This window comes from Monodelphis domestica, chromosome 1 (genome assembly GCF_027887165.1).
Source record: "Monodelphis domestica isolate mMonDom1 chromosome 1, mMonDom1.pri, whole genome shotgun sequence".
In the NCBI taxonomy this organism is placed as follows: Eukaryota; Metazoa; Chordata; class Mammalia; order Didelphimorphia; family Didelphidae; genus Monodelphis; species Monodelphis domestica.
This window is the reverse complement of record NC_077227.1, coordinates 587736001-587752206: the sequence shown is the minus strand read 5'-3', so window position 1 is coordinate 587752206 and position 16206 is coordinate 587736001. Positions and strand designations below refer to the sequence as shown.

Sequence of the window (16206 nt, the reverse complement as noted above, 5' to 3'; positions counted from 1 at the left end):
AACTACTAATTTCTTGTCCTTAATTTCTTTTATTTTTATTAATCTGATTATAGTAATGATCCATAATTATTTTTCTCCCAAAATATGAAATTTTAGTTTTTTATTTTTCTTATAGGTGAAAACCCAAAGAATAGTAAATTGAATATGAAAAATTTTCAAATATAACTGTAAAATTTTATAACTCCATTTTTATCCTGATAAAATTTTACAATATGAATTCCCTTTCATATTATTCAAGACTATTGGTGTTTTGAACTTTAATGCTACTCTGAATATGTGAGAAGATCCCCAAAACTTTTAAGTTTAATTATTAGCCAAGAAATATTTCAGTACAGTGGCTGTAATAACACCAGATTACATCACAATAAAAATCTGACCTATCCTTTAATACTTAAATCTAGAATTGTACTGAAATCAAATACTTTACTGTATATTTTTAGAGTTCCATTACAGTTCTCAGATCAAATTTAAATATAGAAAATCTGATTCTTCTAGGCATAATTTATACTAACAGAAGTTTATATTCTTATCAACAGAAATGCAGAACAAAATATTCATCCTGACAACCAAGAGCTAGTGCGGGTACTACGGGAACAACTTCAAACAGAACAGGTAATGAATGATAGGTTAGGAAGTATGGGCTGGTGTAAAGAACTGATTTTTGCTACTGCTGCTTCAAACTCAAAGGAGTCTATGACTAAACCAACAATTTACGTTTTAAGAGTTAGGTTCCTTTTGATTTTAAAGGAAGGTGCTATAGGGTATAGATTTCAAGAGTGGGAAAATGGTTCCTTTTTAATTCATTCATATTTCATTGGCTTTAAAATTTTTTTTCACTTAAATAATACTTTTATCTTTTGTGAAATTTAGTTAGGTGAAGTAATAGAATTACGTTCTAAGACCTTAAGTTTGGTAGAATTTAATTTTAAGCATTCAACCCTTGATATTGTTATTATATATTTAGCATTAGAATGATAAACTAGGGACATATGGGTGGGTTTAAATTTTTTTTCGCACTATTTGTACTGTAAGAAGTTAATTCCCTGGCATCTTACCCCTACCATCTCTATCCCACACTATGGAAGGCATCAAAATCTATATATAATCATTATGTCTTTTTGTTTCTGTTCATCAGTTCTCTCTCTGGAGGTATACATTCATATTATACTTCAAATATTAGTTCTGTAGCTGTATATAATGTTCTCTTGGTTCTACTTCATTCTATTATTTCATGTAGCTCTTTCCAAGGTTTTGTTTTGTTTTTAAATTAACTTGCTTATCATTTCTTATGGCTCAGTCCACAACAATCATTTACCATTCCTTGTTCAGCCATTCCCCAATTGAATGCCATCCCTTAATTTCTAGTTCGTTGCCACCACAAAGAGGGTTGCTATAAATATTTTTGGAATATATAGGTTCTTTTCCTTTTTTCCCTGATCTCCTTGGGAATTGGATCCAGCTAGATCTAAGAGTATACACAGTTTTATAACTATGGACATAATTCTAAATTGCTCTCCAAAATGGATGAATCAGTTCCCAGTTCACCAACAGTGTATTAATGTCTTCCTTTTTCCACATCCCCTCCAAAATTTGTCATTGTTAGCCAATCAGATAGGTGTGAGATGATATCTGAGAATTGTTTTGATGTGTAGTTCTCTAATCAGTAATAATTTAGAGCATTTTTTCATATCTGACTTTGATTTCTTCCAAAAACTTTCTGTTCATATCTTTTGTATATTTATCAATGGTTGGGTTTTATTTGTTTTATTGGGGAACAGATCCAGGATATTATTCTTCTTTATCCATTTAAAGCTAGAGAAAACAATTCCACAAAGTTGGTAGTTTTTGTTGTTGTTTCCTTTATTCTAGCCAGAGGACCCAAAGGCAAGCAAAATCTTATAAAACTAGAATCTTAAAGTGTTTTTTGTAGAGAATTGGAAAAAGAATGTGATATACCTTCCTACTGGGAACAAACAAAAAAAAAACACCTAAAATTTAAGGACAGGAAAGAGTCTTGTCAGGAATAGCATTAAAGAGTCTGGCTTAAGTACAAAGTGTTGTACTTTGTCTAGAGGATCCCTAGAAATCTGATTTGGACTGGGAATCCCTAGCATTAGTTCAAAGTAGATCACTCTGGACTCGGAGACTTTGTAATTGTGAAGAGAGAATTGAACTGACTTTGTTTATTTTTAATGTAATCAATCAGCCACCTTTAATTTAATCAATCAAGAAATTTGAAGTGCCCCTACTTAGCACTTGGTAGGTCACTAGATAAGAGAGTTCACAAATTGCTTACTAGAAAGGCCACAAGCACTGTCCCTCCCCCTTGGGCAGTGCTAGGCAAATTGGGAGGCTGTGATCGGTTCCCATGAAGTGGGAGAGAGACAGGAAGTAACATGGAAAAAGGACTATAAAAGGTGAGATGGATTCATTCATTCCTTGGCTCTTCGGTGAGGAGACTCTCCTGGAGGTAGATTAATTCATGATCTTTTGAGAAAGATTTTGTGGGTTCGTTCTGGGTTGGAGATTGCTGTGCTGGAGAGCCTTGCTGGCTGAGTGACTGGAGCTGAAGGAAGAAGCTTGCATTGGTGGAACCCTTGCTGAAGAGACTTGAAGGAGCCCTTGCCAGGTGGTGAGCTGGCCTCCTTTGGACAGCAATTATAGGGTATCTAGCTAGGCGGTATTTTGTACTTCTTTCCTACATTTCTCTTCTTTTACTATATTTGCATTACATTAAATTGTTAAAAGTTACTAAGAGCTATTTTGACTTAAGGGTTAATTATTTTATAAATGGCAACCACAATTCAATTGTTTTAATTCATATTTTACCCAAACCAATTTTAATTTTTATACTATCCAGAGAACTTCCAGATTGTTATATATTCACATCCTTTTCTCTTTCCATAACCACTAGACTTGCCTAAGGGTAGCTTTGGAAGGTGGGATTTAAGGCTTTTAGCTGGCTGCTCTTTGTCAAATGATTTTGTTTTAGGTGTAAGGAAAGAAGCTAGTAAACACACCATGGTTGTCATGATAAAGTCTTCAATAAATGTACTTTATCCCTTCTTTCTCAATCTCCTGTCCTCTTCCAAATTAATACTCTAATAGCATTTTACTACAGACAATCCTGATGCCAAAGGTGTTTCAACAAACAGTTTTTATTGGCATTTGAGGCAAACAAAATATTAACCCTTAGGATCATTGGTTCATAGGTCCTGAGAGACTTATGGTGGTAATGGAATCCAACCCCCTCCTTCAATAGATAAGGAGAAAGTACCAGGGAGGTTTAGTGATTTGTTTAGTCAGTCAGGGAATAATTAAAGCATAGTCAGGAATTGAATCTAAATCATCCTTCTCCAGGTCCACACTAATTCCACTGTACCACCATGAATTGGTTTGTGCTATAAAATATTTTTCTTCGATATTTAACTTTTAGTAATTTACTGGATATGTAAGTTTAATCCTGCCTCAATCTGATTTACTAGTATATATTTTTAAAATTTGATTCAATTTACAATTAAATTTTGTGTTGGTTTTGTCCAGATCTCTAGTTTTTAATAGCAGTATTTTAACATTTTTCTTTATGCTAGATAGTGTATTTTATAGACTTTGACCATCAGAGTTGACTGTTAATTCTGGATGTCTCTGGATGATATTCCTACACAATCATATTATAGATCCTCTACATATATAGGAATTGAGATATAAACTAGATGAAAACTTCTCATTTTAGTATATGAAGAAAGAATTATATTTAAATTCTTGATGCTAAAATTTTTTTAAGCTTTGCTATTCTAATTCTAAAAATGATCCAATATTGGAAATTTTAACATTGAATTCCTGTGTTATATAGTATACTAGACATTTAGCACTTGTGAAAAGGACATAAAACTTTTAAATGTAAAGATTTAATTGAAAAGAAATTTCTAACATCCTCTCATTAGTGCTAGAGTATTCTTATAGTCACATTCCTAAGGAGATTAAAGATTTATTTTGAGTAAAAAAAAAAAAGATCCTGAATTCATTCATCTTTCTTTTTGGAGCTTCTTGAAGGGGGAAGGATGGAAGATGTTGCCATCTAGAGGAGAGCAACCAAAATGGTGAAGGACCTTGAGTTTTTGACATAAGAGGGTTGGTTGAAGATTGTAGGACTGTTTTGCCTGGATTGGGGAATTTAGTTGGAACATTGTAGCTATATTCAAGTATTTAAATGGCTTTCATGAACAAAAGAGATTAGCCTTGTTTTGTTTACCCCTGAGTGAATAGCCAGGAGCAGTGGGTTAAAGTTGAAAAGAAATAAATTTGGCCTTAATATTAAGAAAAATGTCTTAACAATTGAAACTGGTCAAAAGTTAAATGAACTGCCTTTAGGGGTAGGAGGTTTCCCCTCATTTAGATGTCTTTAAGTAGATAATTGTAATTGTATTGTAATGGGAATTCTTGTACAATATGGATTAGACATGATGGCCACTGAAGTCCTTCCCTAATCTAAAATTATATGGCTTTTTAAAAAGTGGGGAGGATAAAGTCTGGGAATGTTATCAGAACTGTATTTGCAAAGCTACATAAACAAAAATTGTTGTCTCTAAGAGTTGTAATTAAGTGTTTTTTAAGAACCTTAAGTAATATTAAATTAAAATCTTTGGGAAAACTTACTTGATGTCTTTTTTTTCCCTCCAATAGGATGCACCTGCTGTTGTTCGGCAGCAGTTCTACACTGATATGTCCTGTCCAATCTGTTTACATCAGGCTTCTCTTCCTATTGAAACAAACTGTGGACATCTTTTTTGTGGTAAGCAACAAATATCACCATTGTTTGAAATAGATATTTAGGCATTCACCTAAATACACTGATTCCTAAATTTCTGTTCCAAGTATCCTCTCTGTGAGCCTTGACTTCCAAGTGTGTAACTGGAGATCTGTACACACAAAAAAGGATAAACCTGATATTACTGGAGAAGCTAATGCTGAGTATGGTTAATTCTCATTTCATATTGACCTGTTGACTGTTGTTTTACTAATTTGCATCTTGTCAGGAGAAGGAAGACTCCTCCAGAAACCTTAACCCCAGCTACTTATCACCTTTTATTGAATATGTTATACTTGTTCTTTGCTTCCCTGGGACCTTCCCAAGGGTAGAAATCAGAGCTTCCTACAGCCTGGAAGATGTCAGAATTACAGAATGAGGAAAGGCAAAAGGATCCTAGTGAGGAAGCATAGTTTTCACATTCAACAAGTCTTTGAGACAACATTAGAAGGAAGAATATTTCTATCTCATTGTTCATCTAATAGCATGTTGGAGCCAGTTCGATCTGGCCAGAAGTTGCTGATTGTTAAATTTTCAGTGTGACCATTTATACATAGAAATTAGCTAAGATATAATTGTTTTGTTGATTGTCTAGAGGAGGGAACTTTAAACTATATCCACCTAGCCAAATCTGGCCTATGTGTTTAAAATCTAAAGTTTTATTGTATTTAAAAATCCAAAAATCATTTGTAACCTATAGATTGTTCAAAAATAGCCAGCTGGCTGGCTTTGGCCCATTACTTTCAGACTCCCATTCTAGACTTAAGAGAATAATAGAGTTAATGCAGATTAAATTTAAAAATGTATTCTTTGTATATATTTTTCTGGAGAGCTGGTGCTTAAACATTGACTAGCACTCTACTGAGTAACTTTTAGGAATATACATATCCACAGTGAAGAATGAGTATTTACAGAATAGTGGTATTTTCAGGCATATAATTCCAACTTTTTTTTCTTTTTCATATTTAATCACCATGCCTGCCTATTGCAGTCATACTGCCATATTCCGATTGTGCATTTTCACTAGCTATGCCCTTGCCTAAAATTTCTTCCCCCATCACATACTCAGGCTTCCATGGCTTTTTTCCCTAATCTCCCTACATATTAGACTCTTACTTTGATTATATTGATCAGTTATTTATATGACACTGTGTGCAGCACTTAACAGTTCCTGGATTATAGTAAGCACATAATAAATGCTTGTTAATTTGGCATCTTTTAGTAAGAAACGTGTTTCTGAAAAATGGTTGCTCCTAAAACATTATTATCAAATGTGAAATATATAAGATCAGTTATAAAGGGGGAAATGTATACTATGTAGGGAGAATTATAGTAATTTACTCAAAGTTCACATGACCTGAATTAATCATTATGACCTGGCTACAGAAATAAGTACTTTTTAAATTATGAATTTAAATAATTTCTATCCCTCAGGATCTAAGCACTTTTTCATTAATGTATATTACCCTTAATTCGTTAATGAAGGGCATATTCTCTTTTCACATAAGAAAAGTTGAAACAGAAAGACATCTTCTGTCACAGAAGATCTGGTAGAGTTCTGAAGTTTATGAATGTTTGGATCACCAACCCAATAAGGTTTTTATGAAATCATTTCTACTACGTTGTCTATAATATGAGGCTACCTTGCTCCCAATTTATGGCACACAGATGTGAGGATAAATGTGTCAAAGCACATTAAACCCTTTGGAAAGTCACAAAGTAAATCTAAAGTATTATTTCAGATAATTATGCTAGTTCTAATCATAGGTTAATGATAATAATAAATGCTTGTTTGCATATACTTTTTACCTTTAGGTTACCTTCAGAATACAGTAGAACTGTGTCATTTAAACAACATCCTTGTGAGGTAGGGACAATTAAAATAGTATGGTCTATCTATACTAGAGGAAAAGGACAAGTTTACCTTTTAAAATCACCTTTCAATTAGCTAATTGATATAGAGCCAGTGTGACTTGATGGAAAGAAGGATGGATTGTGGCATCAAAGGACTGAATCCTAAAAAAAAAAAAGTAAAAGGACTGAATCCTGACTATAATATTGGGCAACTCATGTGTAAAATAAAGGGGTATGACCTCTGTGGTCCACTTTAGCTCTGAATCTATGATCTGAGGTGCTTAATGCCCATTCTTACCCTCCAAGTTCAGCAGTCTACATTATCCCTTTACATCTTCCCTTACTCAGATCAGATGCCATGTATCAGCTTTTTAAAGTCAAAAGTCCTGGGGTGTCACAGACTTTCAAAGTTGGGAGGAACTTCAGTGGCCATTTTCTCTACTATATACTGGGATAGAATCTCTGTCTCAACATATCTGATAAGTAGCCATCCAGTGGTTACTTGAAGACCTCCATTGAGGGGGAATCTTCTACCTCTGATTCCATGTTTAGACAGCTCTAAATATTGAGAAAATTTTCTTAAAATCAAGCCTAAGTCAGTTTTGTTTTGTTTTTTTTTCTGGTTCTACCTGCTTATTTTGCCTCTCAAGAATCTTCTTTTCTCACTTAAATTCATCAAACATTTCTGAAGCATATAAGACGTACCAGGCACTGTTCTAGGTGCTGAGAATAAAAAGACAAAAATAAAATAGTGTCTTCCTTAAAGGAGCTTACATTTTGCAGGCTAACTATCCCATGACACCTTTCTCTGATTGTTCTCTGGCTTATCCCTTGCTTATGGTGCCCAGAACTGAACACCGGATTTTTATTTCTAGCCCTAGTTATCTCCTGAATTCTTTCATGCATTGACATCTGTGTCTGTGTCATGGACATTTCAAGCTGATTGACCCATAAGCAGTTTAAAATAAATTTGTCCAAAAGAAAACTCGCTATCTTTACCCTTAAAACTATCCTTTTTAGAACTTAACTGAGTTTCACTGGTTAGGTGTAGTTTGGACTAGATGGTATCTGAGGTCTTTTCTCAATCTGAAATTCTATACTTCTTTTCTTCTGTTTCCTCACTTTTATTGTGCTAGACTGAAAAAGTGAATTAAATTATACCTTTTCTTCTGGGAAAAAAAAAAACTACCTGTTTTACAAACTTGCCTATTTTTGTTGAAGATGTGGTGTCTTTTTAGTCACTCAGATTTACAATCTTATTATCACCCCCAGCTTTTTTCAGTTCTTCCTAATTCCACATATCTAGTTAGTTTTCATATCTTGTCAGATCTACCTTTTTCACATCTTTCACTTGTCTCCTCTATATTTATATAGTGTCAACATGGAAATCTAGAAATCCCCAGTTTATTTAGTTGGGAGGTAGAAACCCCAGGTTTTGACCTTGTTGCAGGAGAGGTTTCCCCTGAGGGAAGGTCCCACCTCACCAGAAAATAGACATCCACTTCAGGTGGGAGGTAGACCCCATGGGAAGTCAAGTAGCTCTTTTGTCTCCGGAAGCCTTTCCCAGTATATCATACCCTCCTTCTGAGGATTGAACTCTATTTACATAAGTATAATGCAGTGAATCTGAGCAAAAAGAACACTGAGATAAGATATTAGAGGTAAAACATCCTAAAGATAGCTTTATTAGGCTAAAATATTCTTTGAAAGAAAAAATAAAATATATAATCTGAGTTTTATAAATAAATTTGCCAAAGTAGTGGAGAATAATAATGAGTCAAGATGTCTTAGTGAATACAAAAGTAGGGGCAGTCAATGTGTTTCTTTTTCTCTCACTTATAGCACTTCTTTGGGTTACAATGATACATTAGATTTAAACAAATTAATGTGTTACAAGGCAGTCCTGGGTCAAGAAAGCCAATCAAGCACAAAGATTAATTAAGAGTCAAGTTCGTTACCTGATTCAGTAGAATCAGTCACTCAGATTTCAGAATCTCTTGACCTCTAGCTTAATAATTTGGCTTTCAACCCCATTGATCAAATGAACCTTCTATCTAGCTGGGTGAAGGTGGTACATGCCTATAATCCCTATTACTGAGGAAATTGAGCCTAGTAAATGTCAACTAGAGAAAGCAGAACTATTAAATAGTCAAAATCAGTCTTTAAACAAGGGCTAAAGGGGTTCAGTGCTAAATAGGCCAGACAACAGAGCTGCTGCACAGAGTCTGGATTGAACTCTGGCCACTCTGGTCACTGACCCCTGGGAGTGCCATTGACTCAGGATGGACTGAGGAACAAAAGAATTTGGGGAACCTATATACCATTCTAGATGACCTGGGGGCTTAAGAGTGAGAGGGACAGTTGATTGACTTTACAATGGTAAGAAAGGAAAATGAGGAGTTCCAGACCGGAATAACAATGAGGGGCTGATGCCCTATAATGGCCTCTTTTATTCATTTGTCTCTCACTCTTAGAAATACCAATTCCTAGTATGTTCAATAGATAGGATACTGTTCCATGTTTTAGAATCTTCCTATGTTTCTGTTTTAAATTTATTGTTTTGGGTTGTCTATTTGGTTTACCATTCATTCTATTGAGATGTTCGAAATAATTTTTTTAGGACTGCTTTTCTTTCAAAGAATGTCTTAAATGTTTGTTTCATTTATGGGTCAGCTCAGATCTGTAGGGTAGGTTATCTTGAATTGCATCCTGAGCTCCTTTGCTTTTCAAAACACACTATTTTATTCCTTCCTGCTTTTGTCTGATAGATGGAGAATAATCTTGTTATTCAAATTTTCTTCCCTTTATATTTTAAGGTCTTTCTCCTGCTTACTTACTAAATTTGTTGTTCCTCAGCAGACTAATTAAATTTAACCACTACAAGTCTTGAAGTTTGCATTATAAGAGCTCAGTTCCCTTTTCTCCCAAATGATCTGTAGATTTTTTTGATTGGGACTTTGTCTTCCATATTCAGAATTCTGTGCATTTTTCATGTATTGTTTTTTATATTATGGTTTTATGTTCTTTTGAAATTCCTGTAATCCCTTGAGTTTCCACTACACAGCCTGTCTTTGAAAATAGTATGTTTACTTATGTAGAGATTATGCTTGCTTTTAATGTTAGTGCTTTTTACTTCTCTTCTTACAGATGTTCCTTTACTTTTATGCATGTGTATTCCCAAATAGTTTTCTTCTTTGGCATCTTTGGTCAGACTTGCCACTGTGGATTCACATTTTTCTATTCTGTCAGTTATTTCTGCTGTATGGGCTAAAATTTTTGATGTCATAATAAATATTTCTTATATCTCAGCTTGTTTCACCACTGCCCAATTGATAGTTATCCACTGTTTCTTCTTTTTTTTTTTTGACAGAAATTGATGCTATAAATGTTTTGGTATATATAAGATCTTTTTTTTTTTCCTGATTTTTGCATCTGGGAATTTATAGCCTGCAGCGGAATCTCTTTGTATCAAATAACTACATATTATCTGGAAATCAACCTACCAGGATACACTAAAGAATTCTATAATATAGTTACAAAACAAGCAGCTCAATATAATAGGGTACTGAATTGCAATCCTAAAGACCTGAGTTCAAATTCTTTTTTTTTTTTAAACCTTTACCTTCCATCTTAGAATCAATGCTGTGTATTGGTTCCAAAGAAGAAGAGCAGTAAGGGCTAGGCAATGATGATTCAGTGACTTGCCCTGGTTAACACAGCCAGGAAGTGTCTGAGGCCATATTTGAACCGAGGACCCTTCCATCTCCAGGACTGGCTCTCAGTCCATTGAGCTACCTAGCTGCCTGCTCCCCTCTGTATCACTTATTAACTATGTGGCCCTAGATAAGTCACTTAACTTTTTTATGCCTGCTTTTCTTTATCTGTAAAATGAGAATATTGGACTAGCAAGGTCTCTTTCAGCTGAGTCTTGTCTATGTGTATTTATATAAAGATATTAATTTGAAGAGATATTCATTGCTTATGGTTGGGCTGCCCCAATATAACAAAAATGATTATATTAACTAAATTTGAAGATCCAGTGCTCTAACAAGCACACAAGCAAGAAATTACTTAATAGAACTGAAACAGATAAAATAAAAGGAAAGTTCATTTGTAGGCACAGAAAACTTCAGAATTTCAAGGGAAAGATTGGTAACAAGTAGTAATGAAGGGCAAAAGTTGGATTGAAGAGTGAAGACCAGCCCTTTCAGATCTCAACCTCTATTATAAAGTAGGAATCAGCAAAATATTTGGTAACAGTTAAAAAATAGAAAAGTAACCCAATGGTATAGACCCAGAATCTAAACAAGAATCAGAAACAGCTTAATTCCAAGGCAGGCCAGCCTTCAATAAACCCAGGAATGCTAGGGGTTATCAATCCACAACGCCTTGACAGAGTCACGTGTGGTAGCTGGGGAGAGTACAGAGTGGTCCTTGGCGAGATGTGACTGCCCACTCTATCCCCCTTGCATGACCTCTTTCATCAATGCCCCTTACCTATGAATTAACATGATTATTATTCCCCCTAGTCTCAAAAGAAATAATCAAGAGCAAAACGCATGTACCCTAATTCCCTAAAACATCACCAAAAGATCAGACCCTCAAACCCAATCCCAAAAAGACTATCATGGCTTAACTTTTACTTAGGTACATAATTCCCAGCAAAACTGCAGCTACAGGCCAACCCCAAAACTTTCTCATGAAGCCAGCACACAAATCAATCATAGAGGCCCAAGTGATAAGTACAAGTACATCAAGCTTCAGTATGCCTCAGTGACTCGATCACACAAATCAGTAACTCCCTAGAAGCCACCAGTCTAAATTTGAATTGTGTTCCCAGACCCCTCAGCCTCATGATATGATTGTTGAATTGTCTTCTAAGAACTGCTGATTAATTATTCCATTTTATTAAAAGCAATACATAATTTTCCTTGATTGTAAGTTCAAAACTTCTCACAGGGTAATGAGAAAATTAAGCCACCTGTGACAAAATCATTTGAGCAACCTTTATTCTGTCTGTAGTCACAATGCAAGAATATAGAATGTTAATCAAGTGATTTGTTAAAAGTTAATTATATCTCTTTGATTTTGTGTATCTGCATGCCAAGAGAATGGGTATAAAAATAAAGATCAGCTATCAGATGCAAAGTAATCCGAGCTGTTAGGATTAAGCTGTCTTCCGTCTGTTATTTTTGTTGACTGATTGTTCCACCACCAGTCGGGATACCCTGGAGTTGTGGGCAAGGGTGGACTTTGCCCGTGACACAGGAACATAAATTAAACAGCAACTCAAGGGAAAATATCATTTGGCTAATTGCTTAGAGAACTAATTTCTCCCTTGGTGATGTTATTTTATTTGATTTAGTGTTTTCCTAAAAACAGTATGAATGTCAGGGTATCTGTAGCCTATATTTAACCTTATCTGTAGTTGAAATGAAAGAAAATATTGAATGTTAATTGATGTTTATTTGCATATCTATTTTATTATCCATTTTTAAAATAACTTTAAATGCAAAATTGTTTGGCTCTAATACACACACATATATATGCTTGCTATATACATAAGCTATCAGAGCTAGAACTAGAATATTGCCATAATGTCCTTTTCTGAGGAACATTGGAGTCTGAGGAATGTTCTTTGTCCAAGTGGTAAATGATTAAACTGCCCCATACAATAACTCATGGCTTCCATAGCCTTGCCCATCACCAGAACATGATCCCAGATGACCTTTACCATTGTGCCATTCCCCTAAACTCACTCTCTTGTACTGCCACATCCTCCATGGATGACTTGTGGGACAAGCTGCCTTCTTCCCTATATGATTGTACCCACCTGTGATAGTTTGTCTTCTGTGTGGCTCCATCTCTCCCCTCAATCCCCCTCTCATTCTGTGGCCATTCCTGAATTTGCCCTGGACATAAGAATTTCTAGTTACAGTTCTGTTGATCATATCAGAGTTTAAATTGACTTATCAACTAATGAACTTTGAACCACTTGTCATTCATATTTTCTTTTTACTAGGTACTTGCATTATTGCATACTGGCGATATGGCTCATGGCTTGGGGCTATTAGTTGTCCAATCTGCAGACAAACGGTAATATGTTGAATCCATGAAATATTTTTAATGTTTAATTTGCAATTTTTTTTTTGGTAGCTGAAATTAACCAGTAAATGTTTTTGTTTCTAACAGAATTAAGTTTATCTAATGCTTTTATTTTGCCTCAATGGAGATTCAAAACTAAATATATCATCTTTATAAGCAAAGATAATAGTATTATTATGAATATAATGATGATATATTCATTAATACATATAATATTATATATTACATAAATATAAAAATATTATGTTAGTGTTATGATTATTAGGACACCAAGGTGTCCTCAGACCACATTTTGAGAACTGTGAGTCTGGATAATCATACTACTTCCCATGTTCTCCATTAATGGTCAGACTATATTTCGGATAGATTTAATTCATTTTAAGAGGAATATTGATAAATGAAAGGCTCTACTGAAAAGAGTGGTCAAGATGATAAGGAAATATGTAAACCCTGTCATGTGAACAATAGTTGAGGTAATTAGGAATAGTCAACCAAGAGAAAACTAAAAGAAAACAAGTTAACTGTCTTAAAATAAAAGGTCATCATGAAACAAAGTAAAGATAAAAATTTTTTTAAATATATCTATTTGCTATTATCTATCTATATAAATACATAAAATAAATATTTATTAATATAATAATATCTCTCTATTAAACTATCTAATGAGGGAATAGACTACTATTACTATTACTAGGTAAATGGCCTTAGGGGTAGATAGGTGGCTCAGGGAATAGAGAGCCGAGCCTTGAGTTCAAATATGAGCTTGGATACTTCCTAGCTGAATGACCCTGGGCCAGTCACTGAACCTCAAATTGCCTAGCGCTTACCACTTCTCTGTCTTGGAACCAATAGTTAGTATTGACTCTAAGACAGAAGATGAGGATTTTGGTTTTTTTTTGTTGTTTTTAAGGTGTTTTTTGTTTTTGTTTTTTTTTTTATTTTGTTTTGCGGTAAATAGGCTCTTTGTCACTGGAAGTATTTGTGAAAAAGTTAAATATAAAAATACATTGATTCTTGGTCACCCCTATTGACATTCTACCCAGAAACCCAAGTAAAGTCTACACAGCTCAGTATATTGAAACACTAATGCCACACATATAAATAACCTTACTATATCAAAGTTTTATTAACAATGCCTTGCCAAATGTATTATTGTAGCCTTAAAGTCTCATAACATCCCACAACAAAATGTCCAGGCACTTACATATCCAAGTATGAAACTTCCTCTGAAGGTCTGAATCTGGTATCCATGGATCCCTAATAGGTCCAGGTATAGATAGATTTTAGGTGGTCATTGAACCTGGAACTTAAATATTTTGATAGCTTTTTCAATATGATTTCTTTCCTTTTTAATCCTATGTATTTTATATTATGCATTTAGAAATGTTATTCTTAGAAGGGGTGCATAGGCTTTCCCAGACTGTTAAAGGGATTCATGACACAAAAAGAGACCTAGGTTTAGGGTTTATCTGCTTCTTTCTGCTGCCTTCAGCTATGCCTTTTTTTTTAAACCCTTACCTTCCTTCTTAGTATCGATACCATGTATTGGTTCCAAGGCAGAAGAGTGGTAAGGGCTAGGCAGTGGGGGTTAAGTGACTTGCCCAGGGTTACACAGCTAATAAGTGTCTGAGGCCAAATTTGAATCCAGGACCCCCAATCTCTAGGTCTCACTCTTAATCCACTGAGCCACCTAGCTTCCCCCAAGTCATGCCTCTTTAGTATGGAGTTCTCTTTCTGCTTTTCTCTGCCAAGTCTAGTTGATGGCTCTGTATCATTATTTCCACTGTAGAACCTTTTCCCCATATACTTTGGTATATAGGGAACTAGAAGGATCATGTCCTAGCCCTTGTATAACTAATTGTGTGATTAAACAATTAAGCCACTTGACCCCTTTAGTAGTTGGATACAACCATGAAGTAGAATACTAATAAGAAGAAAAATTAGTTTGGTGTTGTTTCCAGTATTATTTTTTATATCATTTTATTAAATTCAGAATTCTTTCCCTACCACCTCACCCTCTCTCCTACCCATTGAGGAGGCAAGAAAAAACAAACCTGTTAAAAATATGTATAGTTAAACAAAACAAATTCCCCCATTAGGCATGTCCAAAAAAAAAAGAAAAATGCTTCAATTTGTACTTGAGTCCATCACCTCTCTATCTGGAGGTAGAAAACATACTGTGATTCCTTGGGAGTTGTGATTGGCTGTTGTGTTGAGCAGAATTACTAAATTTTTTAAATTTGAATATCTTTACAATCTTGCTCTTACTGTATGAAATTATTCTTAGGGTGCTACTTCACTTTGAATCATTTCACATACGTATTCCCAGGCATTTTTTCTGGTGATTCCCAGATGATTTTTCCAAAATTATCCCCTTTATCATTTCTTAAAACATAATAGTATTCCATCACATTCATATATCATAACTTGTTCAGCCATTCCCTGATAGGCACCCCTTATTTTCATAGTGTAAAATTAATATCCAATAACTCCAAGTATTATATTTTATAAAGTTTATTAATAATCACTTGAGGTAGGAAAAAAGTAAACTAAAAGAAATAGAAGTTCAAACCTAATTGTCTAACAAAAAGCAAACCCCTGTGTGTAGATTCTCCTGCCTGGCATAAAGCCCCCACCTTCACAAATCGTGATTGATCCGGGGAAAAGAGAGCAAGGGGCGGAGCTACGCAAAACTTGTATCCTCCCTACATTAGTACTTAACATGAAAGGGAACATGGGAAGCCAGGATTTCAAGTTCTGGGGAACAAATCCTAATTATACAGAAGCTTTTTACACATATTTCCAAATTGCTTTACAGACTGGCGTGACAAGGAAATCACTTTAAAAGACTGATATATATTAATTTAAGGTCGCCAAGGAATTCAGCTATGTAATTCCTTAATGAAAACTCAAGTCAACAGTCAACCTTTTATGGAGTTTAATTACAAACAGGAGGAAGAAAAGTATTAGAGAGAGAGAGAGAGAGAGAGAGAGAGAAGGGAATAGGGCTTAAATACCCCCTCTGTTTAGGCTGGGCCAAAAGGCCCAAGCCCTTAGATAGCTGAGGCAAAGGAAAGAGATCAGTCCCTATCACTCACGTGACCAAAATGGAGAAAGAGTCTCAGGGGCCTCCACCTCCAGCTTCCTTCAGAGCAAGCTTCTCAGAGCACAACCTCTCAGAGCAAAACCTCTCCAACCACCTCCCAGTCCTCAGCCCCTGCTATCTTTAAGGAAACCATCCAAGTTCCCTCCCCTCAGTTCTCACATCTACCAATCACTGTCCATGTCTTCCCTGTGCCAATGGTGGCTCTAGCTTAACCCAGGACCGCCCAGAGGTCTGTGGCTTTGCACATGTCTGTTGAAGGTCATATTCTCAAATAATTAAATCTTGATCCCTTGCTGCAGCCCTTCCTAAATCCTGTTACCCTGAGCAGGGTGGA

General features: G+C 35.1%; 2 protein-coding genes across 8 annotated transcripts in view; one reads left to right on the top strand and one right to left on the bottom strand.

Annotated features, from left to right (window-relative positions):
• RNF170 (ring finger protein 170) overlaps positions 1-16206 on the top strand; it is a 54166-nt gene that overhangs the window by 29723 nt on the left and 8237 nt on the right. For all 4 annotated transcript variants that reach the window (XM_007476420.3, XM_007476419.3, XM_007476418.3 and 1 more), the window contains exons 3-5: positions 537-612; positions 4684-4792; positions 12684-12757. In XM_007476420.3, coding sequence (XP_007476482.1) covers positions 537-612; positions 4684-4792; positions 12684-12757 — 259 coding nt within the window. The remainder of the gene's footprint in view (positions 1-536; positions 613-4683; positions 4793-12683; positions 12758-16206) is intronic.
• HOOK3 (hook microtubule tethering protein 3) overlaps positions 1-16206 on the bottom strand; it is a 174883-nt gene that overhangs the window by 157825 nt on the left and 852 nt on the right. The window contains exons 2-4 of one of the 4 annotated variants that reach the window (XM_056813626.1): positions 13971-14072; positions 12495-12573; positions 6732-6823 (exon numbers count right to left, since the gene is read on the bottom strand). The gene's annotated coding sequence lies outside the window, so the exon portion shown is untranslated. Of the gene's footprint in view, positions 1-4656; positions 4788-6731; positions 6824-12494; positions 12574-13970; positions 14073-16206 lie in introns of those variants that run through there. The other 3 variants (XM_056813625.1, XM_056813627.1, XM_056813624.1) reach the window with 3 other exon arrangements.